This window comes from Chrysemys picta, chromosome 6 (genome assembly GCF_011386835.1).
Source record: "Chrysemys picta bellii isolate R12L10 chromosome 6, ASM1138683v2, whole genome shotgun sequence".
Classification (NCBI taxonomy): Eukaryota; Metazoa; Chordata; order Testudines; family Emydidae; genus Chrysemys; species Chrysemys picta.
This window is the reverse complement of record NC_088796.1, coordinates 41,569,025-41,586,250: the sequence shown is the minus strand read 5'-3', so window position 1 is coordinate 41,586,250 and position 17,226 is coordinate 41,569,025. Positions and strand designations below refer to the sequence as shown.

General features: G+C 40.2%; 1 protein-coding gene across 13 annotated transcripts in view; it reads right to left on the bottom strand.

Annotated features, from left to right (window-relative positions):
* Positions 1 to 17,226, bottom strand: part of ERBIN (erbb2 interacting protein) — a 229,461-nt gene that overhangs the window by 46,043 nt on the left and 166,192 nt on the right. For all 13 annotated transcript variants that reach the window (XM_042841744.2, XM_042841742.2, XM_008170647.4 and 10 more), the window contains 9 exons: positions 15,904 to 16,048; positions 15,329 to 15,401; positions 13,198 to 13,327; positions 12,640 to 12,755; positions 8,583 to 8,652; positions 7,644 to 7,743; positions 4,014 to 4,135; positions 3,028 to 3,198; positions 1,988 to 2,170 (listed from right to left, as the gene is read on the bottom strand). In XM_042841744.2, coding sequence (XP_042697678.1) covers positions 1,988 to 2,170; positions 3,028 to 3,198; positions 4,014 to 4,135; positions 7,644 to 7,743; positions 8,583 to 8,652; positions 12,640 to 12,755; positions 13,198 to 13,327; positions 15,329 to 15,401; positions 15,904 to 16,048 — 1,110 coding nt within the window. The remainder of the gene's footprint in view (positions 1 to 1,987; positions 2,171 to 3,027; positions 3,199 to 4,013; positions 4,136 to 7,643; positions 7,744 to 8,582; positions 8,653 to 12,639; positions 12,756 to 13,197; positions 13,328 to 15,328; positions 15,402 to 15,903; positions 16,049 to 17,226) is intronic.

The following is a 17,226-nucleotide window of genomic DNA, read 5'->3' as shown; positions in this document are numbered from 1 at the left end:
GAAGGCAACAGAAGAGAGCAAACATTCAGCCTTGACTGAAGCCCAATACACTGACTACATCAGTACTGAGACAAGTAGAGAAGTCGATGCCTTAAGGATTGGTAGGAGCATTGCATTTCCACTTGGTACGAAAACAGAAGATGGTACCGAAGCATGGGTCAGTACTGAACCTGCAAATGTAGTCTGCACCACAGTCATTGTTGGTACTGAAGATAGTAACAGTGCTGACAGCCCCTCGATACTGATAAAGAGGCCAATCTCAACTGCCCACTCTGAGTCTTAGACAGTGCTAAAAGAGATGATTGAGACGAGTCTGCAACCAATGCAGGTCATGCCGAGGACCGCACAGTAGTCCTGGCAGCAGAATGCTCTTGAATAATTGGGGTATCAGGAACTGTGAGGCCAAGCAGGTATTACGCTGCTTAGTATACCAATGGTGTGCAATGTCATTGGTACCAGACTCAATGGGCATCTCACAGCTGGTACAGGAGTCAATACTACAGCGGCCAACATGTCGCCTCAGAGTGGGCAGACAGCTCAGCTCCATCTTGTGTACCAGAAGAATCTTCACTCTTCCAGGAGGAGGAAGATTAATCTCCCCAAATTCTGAAGTGGCTGCAATCCATTTTGAGAGATTATTGTTTTGGACATTATCTCTTCTTCCTGGGGGAGGCAGCAGCATCTGGCTGAGGAACATCAGCTTGCTCCAGCTTTGAAGATGTCTGAGGAACAGGATGATCTGCAGAGGTCTCAGGTGCTGAAACAGGCCTCATGACCTGCTCAAGGAGCAAGTCCCTCATCCACTTCTGTTTTTTTCTTGAACAATTTGCAGGTGGAGCAACTTTCTTCAACGTGCCCTTCTCCAAGGCACAACAAGCACTGTGTGTGGGCATCACTATTGAGAATAACCCTCGTTACCAACTGAAAGGAAGGAATTTTGTTCCGGTGTCTGATCAACTGGATCCTGCCATCTCCTTCACTTATTGGTATACTGCTGGCTTTGAAAAGTTGCTGTGCAATTATTAAAAAACAAAAAACAAAAAAAAACCAATCTTTTTTTTTTTTTAAATGTCAAAAATAACATTTTTCAGAAACATTTGTAGTGGCTTGTCAGAACTAAGAACATGCTACTGGGAAAGGAGATATAGCTGTCCATGATTCCAAAGGGTGGCTTCGGAGAATGTGCAATATATATATTGTTCATTATTTAATGAACACACATAACTGCACTTAATCTATGAAAAAATACAGTTTAAAAATTGTGATTTGAAGTAATTTTGTTCACTGGTGAGTTCACCTGGTTTATGTAATGTCTCTATGTAGAAAGAGATGAGGGACTCATATACACCGAATACAAAGATTACAGGAATTCAAGATCTCTGCCTGAAGCTTAAACAAAAGCCGTCAGGTTTATAAACTCACAACAGCTAAATTAAATTCAAACCTCCTTTACTATAGATGTCTCTATTAATCACAGCGAGACAGATTTTTGAAAACATGTCTCCTTTTTACATTTAAAATGTGTAGGGACAATTTAAGTCACTTGAAAGTCTAAGTTTCAGACTGCTCCCACAAATCAGATACTTGGATATCTAAGTGACAGTTGTGGCCACAACTACCTATGCAACAAAAAGGGAGACACAGTTAAGGGGAAGCAGAAAATCAGTACCAACATGAACACCCTCTAGACCACACATTTATCAGTGTTTTTAGTGGGGGGGGGGGGGGGGGGTTAATTCACATATATTTCAGTCTGTATCTCCAAATAAATGCAGATAAAAACTTATTTCAAAATAATTTGAAATGAGAAAAACATTGCATTACTTTGTTTATAACCATACTTACTTCCCAAATGCTCGCAATCTAACGGGATGGGCATTTCTGCTATTGTCAACATAATTTTTCATTGCTATCTTTCAGAATAGCAGATTCAATCCAACACGAACGCAATTCTTTTACTGCCATGGTGTTCATCACACTGCCATACCTCAAGCGTATCTTCATGGTTGACAATTATTTTCGTGTTCTCTAAGGTTTTAACATGTGCAGTCATCTGTGAATTTCCAGTGCTGTGCTCAGCTTCTGGTTCAGTGGGCTTCTGCACGCAGTTTTCCATCATATAGTTCTCTCTGTCTTCTGTTTTGCTCTTTGCTGAAGCAATTTCTGAAGTCTAGAGTAGTTTAAAAAAAAAAGAGATTAGTGGAGAACCACCCTGCAAAGGTTCATAATTATTAATATTTTATAATTAGAGCTAATATTTTATATTTTTGGAAAACCATGCAATGACATAAAACAGACAACTTCAAAAATAATTTTGACTGTGAAGTAAAATTGGAGAGAAAAAACCTTTCAGATTATTAAAACAGCTGATTATAAACCTTTTTTTCCTAAGGCCTATTTTATCCAATACATTCCTATTAGAATGGCAGATAAGTGAATACAATCAAAAACAACAAAACACACACAGGTGGACTGACAATGAGAGAAGTGAACAGTTGTCAGCAGTGTTCTCCCACCTTACCACCAAGCAGAATCAATATGTTTCAGCCAGTGAAGGATCCTCTAGATGCTTCACCACTGCTGCCTTTTTCAGCTTTTCCTATAAACCCTCTGGTCAGATGGGAGAAAAGCAGAGTCCTTTGTGATCATTCTGATTTCCAATTTGAGAGTCAGCAAATAAGGAATGCTTAAAGGTGATGGAGATGCATCTTTTGGAAGATCGAACAAGCTACTTTTGTGATATGTCTAATTTATACTGGCCTCAGGAGCGAGTCACTCGGGTTGCTTCCTAAACAGAGTCATTCAGAGGGCAGCAACTATTACTAACACAAAGCAGTCATGTATAACTGTCTCTTTTAAAGTACTGATTACACAGGTTATGATCTTTAATTTGACATTTTTTTCCTCACTGAAATATTTAAAAAAAGAGATTGAATTAGAAGGAATAAATCAATATATTGTTATGCAATATCATACTTCAGATCTTTGGGATAGCTGTCAAAACTGGAAGAGGATATTGATTCTAACCTTTACACCCACATCTTTTACTGAAACTTGCTGGCCTTCTCTCTTTGACTCTTTGCCACCATCGTCAGTGGTTTCTTCATCTTTTAGTCTGTGTACTATCGTTTGAACTGTTTTGACCATATTCTTTAGTTCATCAGGATATGGCGTTGGATATCTCTTCAAATTACCCTCCTGTGAAACAAAGAAAATAAGAGCAACAAAACAACTTAAAACATGAATATTCAATCAAATATGAATTTGACAAGAAGGAATTAACAGGGGGGAGGGATAGCTCAGCGGTTTGAGCATTGGCCTGCTAAACCCAGGGTTGTGAGTTCAATCCTTGAGGGGGCCATTTAAGGATCTGGGGCAAAATCAGTATTTGGTCCTGCTAGTGAAGGCAGGGGGCTGGACTCAATGACCTTTCAAGGTCCCTTCCAGTTCTAGGAGATAGGATATCTCCATTAATTTAACAGAACAAACCCTGCGTATCTATTTTGCCATTTGAATTATACCTGGATAAACCTATGGGTGCTGAGGCTAAATTAGCTAGTCCTAGAAAACAGTTTGTTGTCTAATGCATGCCCCATCCTGTCCCATTAAAGTGGTTGCAGTTTCTCCTTGACATATATTTATAGAAAACTCAAAATACAGTCCTTAATTGCTGTGAGATGCCAATGATTCTTCTCAACTACTATCTTCAATTTTTTTCAAAGCATCATAGTTCAGTAGTATCCCAGAAAAAAAGTATTGCCTTAAACCAGTTCACAATTTAATAACATGTGCTCCATTTTAATAACATATCCTAAATGGCCAGGCAAAGGAGACACCCTCTGATCAAAAAGATTTCTCCCTTGGGTAATTTAAAAAATATGAGGGATGAAAAGAAAATAGGTTTTACGCTTTTTAATTCTGCAGCTACTAATCAGTGCAGATAGAGGTTGATCGCCATTAGCAAGAGTAAAGGGGAAGAATTAGGAATTCAAAATGGAGTTGGCAATACTGACCCTGGGTGGTGCCTCCCTTTCATCTTTATCTTCATCACATTCAAATGCCACCTGAGCACGCTGTTTTCTCTGCTCCTCCCACAAAGAGGGATTGAAACTTTCATTATCAGATATGAACAGAACTATAAAAAAAAAAAAAAAAAAAAAACACCATTCCAATAAATACAGGACACATGAAATTATATTAGAAACCATTTCTTTTTCATTCCCTTTATTAGGTGGGGTTTGTATTTATATCTGTGCTTGAGAAGGTAAAGAACCAAAAGTACCAGAAACTAAAGACTTTCTATCCTCAGACCAAAGCTATGCTGCAGCTCATTGCATTGAGAACCTGCCCGTTTTCTATTAATAGTGACTTCAGCTGCAATCTACAGAAAAAATCCTCTGCAAAGCTGTATTTCAGTTTTTAAGTATTCTCACCAAAGGAACTCTCCTGAGCTGAGCTTGCCAACTGTAACCAATTATGCAGGCTGCTTTTCTGATATGTCTAATAAAGGCTGATATGGCAACACTCAACTTCATTTCACTAAGATTTACATATTTCCACTAAAGGAAGTCTTACCTACAAATATGCCAGACTTCCAAATATCCATACTACTACTACTACTACTAAGCCTTAAAAATAACAAAAAAACCCACTAAAAACATTAAGATAGGCCCATGGTTAAGCAGGAATTATGATAATTACAGTTTTACAAACTATTTCTTAGATATGGCGTTGGATAGATTACCTTGTTGTCACCATTTACTGCAGCATGTATGTTCATGATAGACACAACATAAATTGGTTCTGTATTAATCTGTCAAATTTTACTACAAAAATCCCCTGCATTCCTATATATCACATTAGCAATGAAGAGGTTGCTCACATAAACAGCTGCTTTTCAACATTCCTATACTTGCAATAGAACAGTGTTTCTCAAACTGGGGTCTGTGGACCCCTGGGGATCCCAAGGGGTCTGCGGGCCCCGCTGATCATCTCCTCCCCCCACCCTCGCTCAACTCCTCTCCTTCCCTTCCAGCGCCTCCTTCACGCCAGGGAACAGTTGTTCCCCGGCGTGAAGGAGGCGCTGAGAGGGAGGGGGAGGAGCGGGGATCCTGGGTCCATGCTGCTCCTAGAAGCAGCCAGCCCGTCCCTGTGGCCCGGAAGGCAGGGCGTCTCCATGTGCTGCCCCCAGCCTGAGTGCCACTCCGCAGCTCCCATTGGCCGGGAACTCTGGCCAATGGGAGCTGTGGGGGTGGTGCCTGCAGGCTAGGGGCAGTGCGTGGAGACACCCTGGTCCCCTGCCTAGGAGCCACTGCCAGAGGGATGTGCCGGTCGCTTTCGGGAGCTACCCGAGGTAAGTACTGTCCCCTCGCCCCTTCCTGCACCCCAACCCCCTTCCGCAGCCCAGAGCCCAAACCCAAACTCCCTCCCGCATCAAACATACTTGCCCCAGTCCTGAGCCCCCTCCAGTGCCCAAACTCCCAGCCAGAGCCTGCACCCCTCACCCCGACCCTCACCCAAACTCCCAGCCCAGAGCCCACACCCCCACCTGCACCCCAACCCCCTGCCTGGTGAAAGTGAGGGAGGGTGGGGGAAAGCGAGCGACTGAGGGAGGGGGGATGGAGCAGGGACGTGGCCTGAGGGAAGGGGGTAGGGCATGGCCTTCAGGAAGGGGGCGAGGCAACGGCTGAGCAGGGAGCCTGGGGGGGGCGGTCTCTGAAAAATTTAAAATCAGAATGGGGGTCCTCAGGTTGCTAAAGTTTGAGAACCGCTGCAATAGAAAAATAATTTCTAGACTATATGAACCCCAAATGTATCCTGTTATATTCAAGATGATTAAAATTATATTTATTGAATGAATAAGGCAAATGTTGACATTTCAGCAAAAGACGTCTTTGAAGACAAATTTCAGTTGACTAATCTATATTTGGAGTGCATTACTATGTAGGTTTTTCCTACCTAAAAACAAATAAAAGGATTCAATTTATAGTTCTTTTTGAAACCTGGTTTTGGGATGGTGACCTTTCTCCTTCGTGACTGCTTTGGAGTGGAGGAAGAGCACCTACTCCTCTTTTCTGCTTCCTTATATGGGGTCGGAACGACCCCTCACCCTTTTTGTGATAATACTCTCACAATTTGGGATCAGAATATATGTTAAAAGAACATAATTAAGGTTGTGAAGTCACAAGGTTACAAGGGCCACGCAATTCTGACATTTCCCAACTTCCGAGTACTTGATTTCACAACCTTAATAACGTTACTTTAACTTTTTGCATGTGGGTAATTTCCTGGATTCTCAGAAAAAGCAAATTAAAAAAAAAAAAAAAAATCAGAAATTCCCCATCATGTGGCATCATGTTGATAACCACATGGTTCATCAGCAGAGTTGGAACTTTTACATTCACTGCACAGAACTCTGCCACTTGAGCTGAAGAAATAACTGATAACGGAAGTGGGTTGTCATCCTCCTTGTGGACTAACACTAGTGGGGGATGAGACACTTTGCCAGTAGGTTTCAGAGATATTTGCTGACAGCAGATGAATGGTGAGAAAAAGGGAGTCTAGGATTTCATTCCAAGCTCTGAAGTGGCCAGGTATCCTTCTGCTTGTCCCAACAAGTGTACCTTCTTCTGCCCTGACCCCCTCCAACCTGTCCCTGTGCCATTTCTTCCTCACCCCTGGCTCCTCATTCCAGACACATTCTTGTCACCTAGCCAGTCCTTGTCTCCATTCCTCACATGTCTCTTCCCAGTTAGTCTCCTTGCCCAACCAGCCCTATTCTCCACACTCCCTAAGTCCAACTCTCTTCCCACCTCCACCTGGATCAGAGCAGCAACTCTGCTGAGCTCCTATATCTCTGGGCTTGTGCATGCTCAGTTATTCTATGGCAATGGCACATGAAGAGTTTGGTCACACATAGGAGCTGCTGCATGCTCAGTGTGGACAGAATCTTTGGAAATTCTATCTGCAAAGTTCTAACTTGTCTACCTACCAGGTGCAACTTAGATTTTGCAAAGGCTTTCAACTTAGCCAAATCTGGGTGTTTTTTTCATGGGGACAGCAACAGCACGTCCCTGAAACAAAGGCCACCTGTGGACCCCCACCAACTTTCAAGTTCCTGTGCCAAAGCATGGACATGCTAGAGCTTCTCAATGAAATGGCTTTAAGAATTTTTTTTTTCCAGTATGGCAAAACAATATATTTTTCCCTAACCTCATTCTTGGAAATGGCCAAACCATTCTGGATCAAACTTTCAAAAAAAGTCAGTCTGAGGCAGACACCAGGCAGAGCAATTTCCAGCCCAAAAAGTTAATCTTTGGCAAAATTATAAGCAACTGAAAACAATCTCTCTTATAATGGGATGAGTCAGGCAAACATAATAATAGAAGGCACTGCCAGTCCTGACCTCTATTTCTCTCTCTGTCACACACGCACACTCTCTCTTGCCTCCCCTTTAATAATCTTTGGACTCGCTCAGTTCTACCTCTGAGAAGTTATTGTTCACATTCTTCAGACAAATTTTCATCAAGTTGTTCTTGTTTTTAGATCTAAAAAGTTTTATATATTGAAAATCATGTTCGCTGAACTCTTTCAATTTTTACTTTCACTGGTCAGCATTTTTGACAAAAAGAATCAATTCCTACCATCTTCACTCCTTGGTTGCTGGGGGAACATGTAATTAGTAAGCACTGTTTTCTGTGTTTCAGGGTCGACTTCTTTTTGAAGGGGGATGAGTGGTTTAGACTGAGAAAAGAAAAAAATACTATGAGAATATACATGTGTAATATTCAAATAGGATCTCAACATTGAAATCCCTGCTGCTTATCGACCGAATGCAGATTAGATTTTGAAGACTGATCTATCTGGCATAAATTCCCATGTATTCTTCTCTGAAGGATTTTTACAAGTTATACAAAACAAAGTTATATCAAAGAAGTACATATTTAATAATAATAGTGTGGGAATTCTATAAACAAACACTCTATAATAGTCTATTAGAGATGTATAAAATGGATGGATATGGATACACGACAAAGTATTCCGTTTCATTCTAGGACATTTCATAGTCCCAAAATATTCTACATCTGGAGTGTAAATTATCCATTTGAAACTGCAGGGAAGTGCATAGAACAGAACAATTTTCTAAACTAAAATTTGATCAGGACAATAGGTTCAGTGCCCTGCCTTACAAAAAATGTGAAGGATCCTGAAATTACCAGTGTGGCTGCTACCTCTGTTTTATATCGCAGCTGAAATAATGTATTTCTAGCAGCATAGTACCCCTTAACACCAACCTGGGCACTGGTTCAGTACTGACTCAAAGAGACGAGAGAGTGTTATCTACTAAATTACCTGCACTACCAACACTATTGGATTGCCAGAAGTATGAATGTCTCCCATTCATGTGCCACTCACTGCTGTTTAGCTTATAAAAACTGAGAAAATTACAACCCAAGGTTGTCTTGGTGTATCTGCAAATTATCACTTTTTACCCAACTGATTACTCCATAAAATTAACTATTTCTATTGAGAATAACTTGGACAAATATCAATTATACAAACTTATTAAAAATACTTTTCACCTGATTGTCTGATAGCCACATCGCAGTCAGCTGTTGTAGCTTTGTAAAGCTATAGGGCAAATTCTTCAGTCTGTGAAAGAAACATCACAATATACAAGGCAAAAAATTAATCTAAGTATGGCTGTCAAGACTAATGGTCTATTCAGAAACAATGCTATATATATATATATATATATATATCCTCTGAAAAGCTTGCAAAACATTTAAAGAAAATATTGTTAGATAAATAGAAGTTCAATATTTTGAAATTTGGTATCGTTTTGTTTAGCTACATACTCCTCCCTCCTGCCTGCCGCCCCTCCCCGCCAAATGTCTAAACTGTCACTAAAGCAAAGGAGAAAATCCAAATGTTGGGCTTTCCCAGATCTGCAGACCCTAGAACGTCTGCGGTCTCCAACTCTGAGACAGTCCACCTGGTGGGCTACCAAGGAGCCAGGTAGGCAAGCTGGCAGGAAACTAGGCTGTGTTCCATTGGAATCCTGCTTCACTTCCAGAGGAACTTTGCCAAAAATCGAATGATCTTTGTGAAATGTTTCAATTTCAATGGAATGGCAAATTCCTGCAAAGAAATGTTTTATCACAATTTCACTGACCAGTCTAGTAAATGCAGCGATGCATTCAAAGTACTATACAGTATACTGTGATAGTATTCTGTATCCTGTCTTGTACTGTTCATCCATATATGGCATTCAAGTCTTTCCTGAAATACTGATTCAGATAGTCTTATAAATTTAACTCCAAAAGAATAAATGTTGATGATTATGAATGAGATGAAGCTGTGCCACACAAGGAAAAAAAGATATACATTAAAACCACTTGGGCTTAACAACAACAACATATCTTCTGGATTCACATGCAGCTGGAAGAGTACAATAGCAATACAAATGTGAAATAGTGCAGTTCTGCTTCATGAATCACTCCTACTGCAGTGACGGGAAAGGAATAAAGAAGCTTTTACAAAATGTAGAGGCATCCAAATATATGCAGTAAGACGATTAGTGTGACAAATAATAAAATATAAATGAAATGTGTTATTTTAACTTTAAGATGAGAAAGAACTCCAAGTTTCAGAGTAGCAGCCGTGTTAGTCTGTATCCGCAAAAAGAAGAACAGGAGTACTTGTGGCACCTTAGAGACTAACAAATTTATTAGAGCATAAGCTTTCGTGGACTACAGCCCACTTCTTCGGATGCATATAGAATGGAACATATATTGAGGAGATATATATATAAACATACAGAGAGCATAAACAGGTGGGAGTTGTCTTACCAACTCTGAGAGGCCAATTAATTAAGAGAAAAAAAACTTTTGAAGTGATAATCAAGCTAGCCCAGTACAGACAGTTTGATAAGAAGTGTGAGAATACTTACAAGGGGAGATAGATTCAATGTTTGTAATGGCTCAGCCATTCCCAGTCCTTATTCAAACCGGAGTTGATTGTGTCTAGTTTGCATATCAATTCTAGCTCAGCAGTCTCTCGTTGGAGTCTGTTTTTGAAGTTTTTCTGTTGTAATATAGCCACCCGCAGGTCTGTCACTGAATGACCAGACAGGTTAAAGTGTTCTCCCACTGGTTTTTGAGTATTTTGATTCCTGATGTCAGATTTGTGTCCATTAATTCTTTTCCGTAGAGACTGTCCGGTTTGGCCAATGTACATGGCAGAGGGGCATTGCTGGCACATGATGGCATATATCACATTGGTAGATGTGCAGGTGAACGAGCCCCTGATGGTATGGCTGATGTGATTAGGTCCTATGATGATGTCACTTGAATAGATATGTGGACAGAGTTGGCATCGGGGTTTGTTACAAGGATAGGTTCCTGGGTTAGTGGTTTTGTTCAGTGATGTGTGGTTGCTGGTGAGTATTTGCTTTAGGTTGGGGGGTTGTCTGTAAGCGAGGACAGGTCTGTCTCCCAAGATCTGTGAGAGTAAAGGATCATCTTTCAGGATAGGTTGTAGATCTCTGATGATGCGCTGGAGAGGTTTTAGTTGGGGGCTGAAGGTGACAGCTAGTGGTGTTCTGTTATTTTCTTTGTTGGGCCTGTCTTGTAGGAGGTGACTTCTGGGTACTTGTCTGGCTCTGTCAATCTGTTTTTTCACTTCAGCAGGTGGGTACTGTAGTTTTAAGAATGCTTGACAGAGATCTTGTAGGTGCTTGTCTCTATCTGAGGGATTGGAGCAAATGCGGTTATATCTTAGAGCTTGGCTGTAGACAATGGATCATGTGGTGTGTCCTGGATGGAAGCTGGAGGCATGTAGGTAAGTGTAGCGGTCAGTAGGTTTCCGGTATAGGGTGGTATTTATGTGACCATCGCTTATTAGCACAGTAGTGTCCAGGAAATGGACCGCTTGTGTGGATTGATCTAGGCTGAGGTTGATGGTGGGATGGAAATTATTGAAATCATGGTGAAATTCCTCAAGGGCTTCTTTTCCATGGGTCCAGATGATGAAGATGTCATCAATGTAGCGCAAGTAGAGTAGGGGCGTTAGGGGACGAGAGCTAAGGAAGCGTTGTTCTAAGTCAGCCATAAAAATGTTGGCATATTGTGGGGCCATGCGGGTACCCATAGCAGTGCCGCTGACTTGAAGGTATATATCGTCCCCAAATGTGAAATAGTTGTGGGTGAGGACAAAATCACAAAGTTCAGCCACCAGGTTAGCTGTGACATTATCAGGGATACTGTTCCTGATAGCTTGTAGTCCATCTTTGTGTGGAATATTGGTGTAGAGGGCTTCTACGTCCATAGTGGCCAGGATGGTGTTTTCTGGAAGATCACCGATGGATTGTAGTTTCCTCAGGAAGTCAGTGGTGTCTCGAAGATAGCTGGGAGTGCTGGTAGCGTAGGGTCTGAGGAGAGAGTCTACATAACCAGACAAGCCTGATGTTAGGGTGCCAATGCCTGAGATGATGGGGCGTCCAGGATATCCAGGTTTATGGATCTTGGGTAGCAAATAGAATACCCCTGGTTGGGGTTCTAGGCATGTGTCTGTACAGATTTGTTCCTGTGCTTTGTCAGGGAGTTTTTTTAGCAGATGGTGTAGTTTCTTTAGGTAATCCTCAGTGGGATCAGAGGATAATGGCCTGTAGAATGTGGTGTTAGAGAGCTGTCTAGCAGCCTCCTGGTCATATTCCAATTTATTCATGATGACGACAGCACCTCCTTTGTCAGCCTTTTTGATTATGATGTCAGGGTTGTTTCTGAGGCTGTAGATGGCATTGTGTTCTATTCAAGTGACATCATCATAGGACCTAATCACATCAGCCATACCATCAGGGGCTCGTTCACCTGCACATCTACCAATGTGATATATGCCATCATGTGCCAGCAATGCCCCTCTGCCATGTACGTTGGCCAAACCGGACAGTCTCTACGCAAAAGAATTTATGGACACAAATCTGACATCAGGAATCAAAATACTCAAAAACCAGTGGGAGAACACTTTAACCTGTCTGGTCATTCAGTGACAGACCTGCGGGTGGCTATATTACAACAGAAAAACTTCAAAAACAGACTCCAACGAGAGACTGCTGAGCTAGAATTGATATGCAAACTAGACACAATCAACTCCGGTTTGAATAAGGACTGGGAATGGCTGAGCCATTACAAACATTGAATCTATCTCCCCTTGTAAGTATTCTCACACTTCTTATCAAACTGTCTGTACTGGGCTAGCTTGATTATCACTTCAAAAGTTTTTTTTCTCTTAATTAATTGGCCTCTCAGAGTTGGTAAGACAACTCCCACCTGTTTATGCTCTCTGTATGTGTGTATATATATCTCCTCAATATATGTTCCATTCTATATGCATCCGAAGAAGTGGGCTGTAGTCCACGAAAGCTTATGCTCTAATAAATTTGTTAGTCTCTAAGGTGCCACAAGTACTCCTGTTCTTCTTTTTAAAGAATTCCAAGAGAAATATCACAACATTTTTGGAAGGGTGGAGTGAAAAGGATTATATTTTGTAAAAAATGTCTTGGAGACACAATGCATTCCAATCTCTGCAATGCTTCTACATTTTATGCCATAATTAACTAAATGAATGCAAGTCACAAACCTATTGTCACTTAGATTGATGACTTTTAATTTCTGCATATCACCCATTTCTTCAGGGAGAAATTCAAGCTTGTTGGAATGCAGAAATAGCACTGTTACATTTTTCCAGTTTCCAATCTGAAAAAACAAATGATTATTCAGCTTTACAACTCTACTTACACTGATTCACAATATTAGAATGAACACATCTAATATTAAATTTTATTTTGTGTGTACAATTATTTGCTTTATTTTTAAATATGAAAGTGAATAAAGCCATTATAATATTAAGTAAAAGTAATTATTTTTTCTTCATTTTGTATCATGTTGTTTATGAACTATTATGAACAATTCAGACATTACTTTTGCAAAACCAAGCTTGCCTCAAAATATTTCAATACTTGGATTGCAATTGCTTGAAAGCCACAATATATACATCAATGAATTTTTAAAACATTTTCAGAAAATCCACTCAAAAGCTGTCACTTTGGTATCTGAAGTGAACAGAACTAAGGTAAGTATAAAATATAGTCTATATCCAGGTAATATGGATTAATATTGGCTCTGAGGAAAAACATACCTCTGGTGGCAGCTGTATTAAAAAATTATGATCTGAAGCAAAGGTCCTTATGTTAGTGAGTTGCCCAATAGATGAAGGCAAAGCTTCAATCTCATTGAAACTACAATCCAGTTCTTCTACTGATATTAGCCTGAACAAAATTAAAGAAAGTCAAAATATTAACCTGATATATATATAAAAGCTTACTTGCTTTAACAATATAATTCTTACTACAAATAAGTTTCATTATAATTAGAATAAATTTATTTACAATTAAATTTATGGATGAAAAAACGCTTCAGAAACCTAAATAACCATTACAAATTTCAGATACTTTTTGAACCTGAACTATACTGATACTCTCTCCTCATGTATTCAGGCAAAGTAGACTTTTCCCTCTTAACTATCTGTAGCCTGTTTTCCAATCTCTGCTACCCCAACGCAGTCCTTAAATTGAAATAACTGATGACCTAGGTACCTCTGTCGTAGGGCCCAGCATCTCTACTTAAAATTTTTATGCACTGCATCATACAGTGCTGTTTGAAGCATACCAGATAATAGAAACATTCAAAGTCGACAAGCCAGAATCAGAAAAATGTCAAGCTGGGGCGGCAATGAAGGGATAAAGACTTCTTTAGTCCTAAGAAGTAGGAATATGGCATGTAGAGAGCAGTTGGTGCCAATGTGATGAGGACCTCATTAAGCAAACATTTTTTTTAAAGGTAAAGAAACCGGGCTGACGTGCAAACTTCACTTATTGTTTTACACGAGCTGCTTCACTTATGTCTCACAGTAAATAAACTGCAATTTGTACCTAAGCACCTTAAATTATGTTTGGACATCAGAATTCAAAGTTAACAAATTTAGTACAGCTAGGCAAAAATAAAGTAATAGAATGAATGAATGCCTGTAAGTTTTTACTATATCCACTCATTTTTTTAAAAAAAGCCTAAATTCTCTACAGTATTTACATTTTGAACCAAAGTACCTAATAACAATAAAAGATGAGTGGTTTGGCCCAAATCTGATTTGTTGACTCTGTTTAATCGGGGAAGAAATTCATGTCTCATTGTTAAAATGGAATGTATAAAATACCTGTTATTTCAGTTTATTTGAAATGTTTACAGTATATAACTCACGCAGCCACAAATATGAAGCTGGGACCTTTTGTATACACTATGTCTCTGTACATTTTAATTTGACTGCATGTTTTACTGAACTCATAAGAAAGGCTACGTTTTACTCATGGGGAATTTTTAGTAAAAGTCATGGACAGGTCATGGGCAGTAAACAAAAATTCACGGCCTGTGATCTGTCAGTGACTTTTACTATATACCCCTAATTAAAACTTGGGAAGGGTGCCACGGGTGCTCTGGGGGGGAAGGGGAAGGGCAGTCCGGGGGTGCCACGGGAACTGGGGGAGGTGGCCCAGGACGCCTGCTGGTGCTGGGGGCGGGGAGAGGGTTGGCGGGACTGGCAAGGCAGCTGTTAGGTAGCAGAGGGGCAGGGGGCTTCGCACGCTGCTCCTGCCACAAGTGCTGGCTGCGCAGCTCCCATTGGCTGGAAACCACAGCCAATGGGAGCTGTGGGGGCGGGGCCTGCGGGCACGGCCAGCACGGAGCCCCCTGACCCCTCTGCTGCCTAGGAGTTGCAGGGCCATGCCAGTGGGAGCCGGGGAGCCCCCCACCCCGAGGTAAGCACACCCTGCATTCTCCATCTCCTAACCCCCTCCAACACACCCAAACTGCTGCTGCTGGCCATGGGGCTACCCGGCTTGGTCAGCCCCTGACCCAGCACTGGCCACTGCAGAAGTCAGGGAATTCACGGAATTCGTGACCTCTAACAGACTCACAGCCTTACGCATAAGTATTATTTTATTCTCCCATACTTCCAGTTTATTTCTCATATATATTGATGCCTGAATTTCTGAATGCAGGATTCAGCTCCTTGAAAATACAAACAGTTACATACAGCCAACTAGCAGTTGGATGTGAAGGCTACTGTTGAACATCATCATCTCATGGAGAGAGATTAGTGCAACCAGTCATACCAAGCAAAGATATAGGTATACCAACACCACAGAAAGTAGATGGTTGTTAATGAAGAACTTGCAGAAAAACAAGGCAAAGTTTTGTTCAGGTGAAACACTTACCCTCCTATGGAGTCTGGCAAATACATCAACTGGTTTTCATCAATTTTAAGTGTTGTTACTTTCTTTAGTGAACCTGTTGTAAAATGAAAATCTAATCAAAAAAAGGAGTATTCAAATAAGAAAAGTGTAATTTCTTCAAATAAAGGAAGTTGCAGTTAAGAATAAATGTTACTGGCAAGTCATGTTGTCTTCTATATTACCTGAAATCTTGGGAAACATATATGCTATGTATCTCTTGGGGAAATAAGCAGATTAGTTTATAGAGTTTCATTTCCAGCTCATCATGCGTCAGCCACACAGAAAGGATAAACCACTCATCTCTAGTTAAAGTTAATACTTTGCCATCCATTTACAAAAAGTTTTTCAAAATTTGTGATAAAACTGCATTTCCCGAAAGTTACTCAACCATGCATTATGATTTTATCCAATGTCTTGCACATTTATGAACAGAACAGTTTAAGATTACGGATTTGCTTTTGGGTCCATAGGCTATTCCAATTTGTATTCCATAAAGTTGTGTCCAACAGCTACCTTAATTTTTTTTAAAAGCGCATAAATTAGATGATAATACAAACCTATGGACTCTGGAAGTTGCTGAAGTGAATTACTGGATAACAGCAGGTCTTGTAGGCTTTCACAGCCTGAAACACCTTCTTCAACTATTTCAATGTTGTTTTTAGAAACATCCAAGTAGGTCAGCTGTTTCAAGCTGCCAATTAACTAAACGAGAGGGGGAAAAATCGGTTAACTCTGCAACTTCAATAAAAAGAAAGCCATTATTTCTGACAGTCTACTGATTCTAAAGCCGCGTTTCTCAAACTGGGGGTCCTGACCCAAAAGGAGATTGCAAGACTATTGTAGTGGGGGTCACGAGAGTGGTGACTGCTGGCCAGGCGCTAAGCTCTGAAGGCAGCGCTGCCACCACTAGCAGTGCAGAAGTAAAGGTGGCATGGTATGGAGAGGGATTGTCACAGCCTGAACTATTTTCAAAGGGGGTCCCAGCAAAAAAAGTTTGAGACCCCTCTGCTCTAAAGTATCATGCTGCAAGAGAAGATAAAACAAAGTATTATTAGCATCATGGTGTAATTTGATATTAAATAGCCAAACTATATCATGCTACTAAATTTATTTTTAAAATATCAGAATATATAAATATTTAAATATCATAATGTGATGTATAGTTGTATGCAAGCCTGCACATTTAAATGTAAACAATCCAGTTATTGGGGTTTCTTTTAAGATTAATTAATTTTACAATTCAGTCTCTGGATCAGTAAGTACTCTTCCAATTTGAAGACTTAGGTTCAGGAACACTCCTTAATTTAGCACAAGCAGAGACTGTACCTAATGTAACATGGAAGTGTCATAATTTATCATAGGTGAAGCAGCATTATTGCTCTTCAAGCACTCAACTTTCTCCCTGATGCATACAGTTTTTGTAGAGTTGAACCCTACCTTCCCCTAAAAAGTAACTCCAATGGCAATCATTAACTGGACTAGGTTGAGTGATTAAACAAGCATAAACCTAAGCTCTTCATATTTTTACTTTAACTTCCTTATTTTTCTGCATGGCTCAAGCATACACAAATGTTTATGAACACTAAACCAGCTAACAACACTATGTGTCACTTATGGTTTTACCAAACTTAGGCTGTATAGTATAGAGAAAAAAAAAAACACTTATCCAAGGAATAATTCATTGAAATGGGAAGAGACTAAAGATGGCTTTAGCTCAGTTCCTAGAAAAGTTCTGTAGACAAAAGTAGACTGACTACAAGCCTCAAATGTCAGAAGAGCACTATGACTTTGTAAGTCTGAAAGCAAAATACATATTGTCCATACTTTGAAATACAATTTATAAAAAAAAAAAAAATCAGCAGTGAAGTTCCAAAATAATC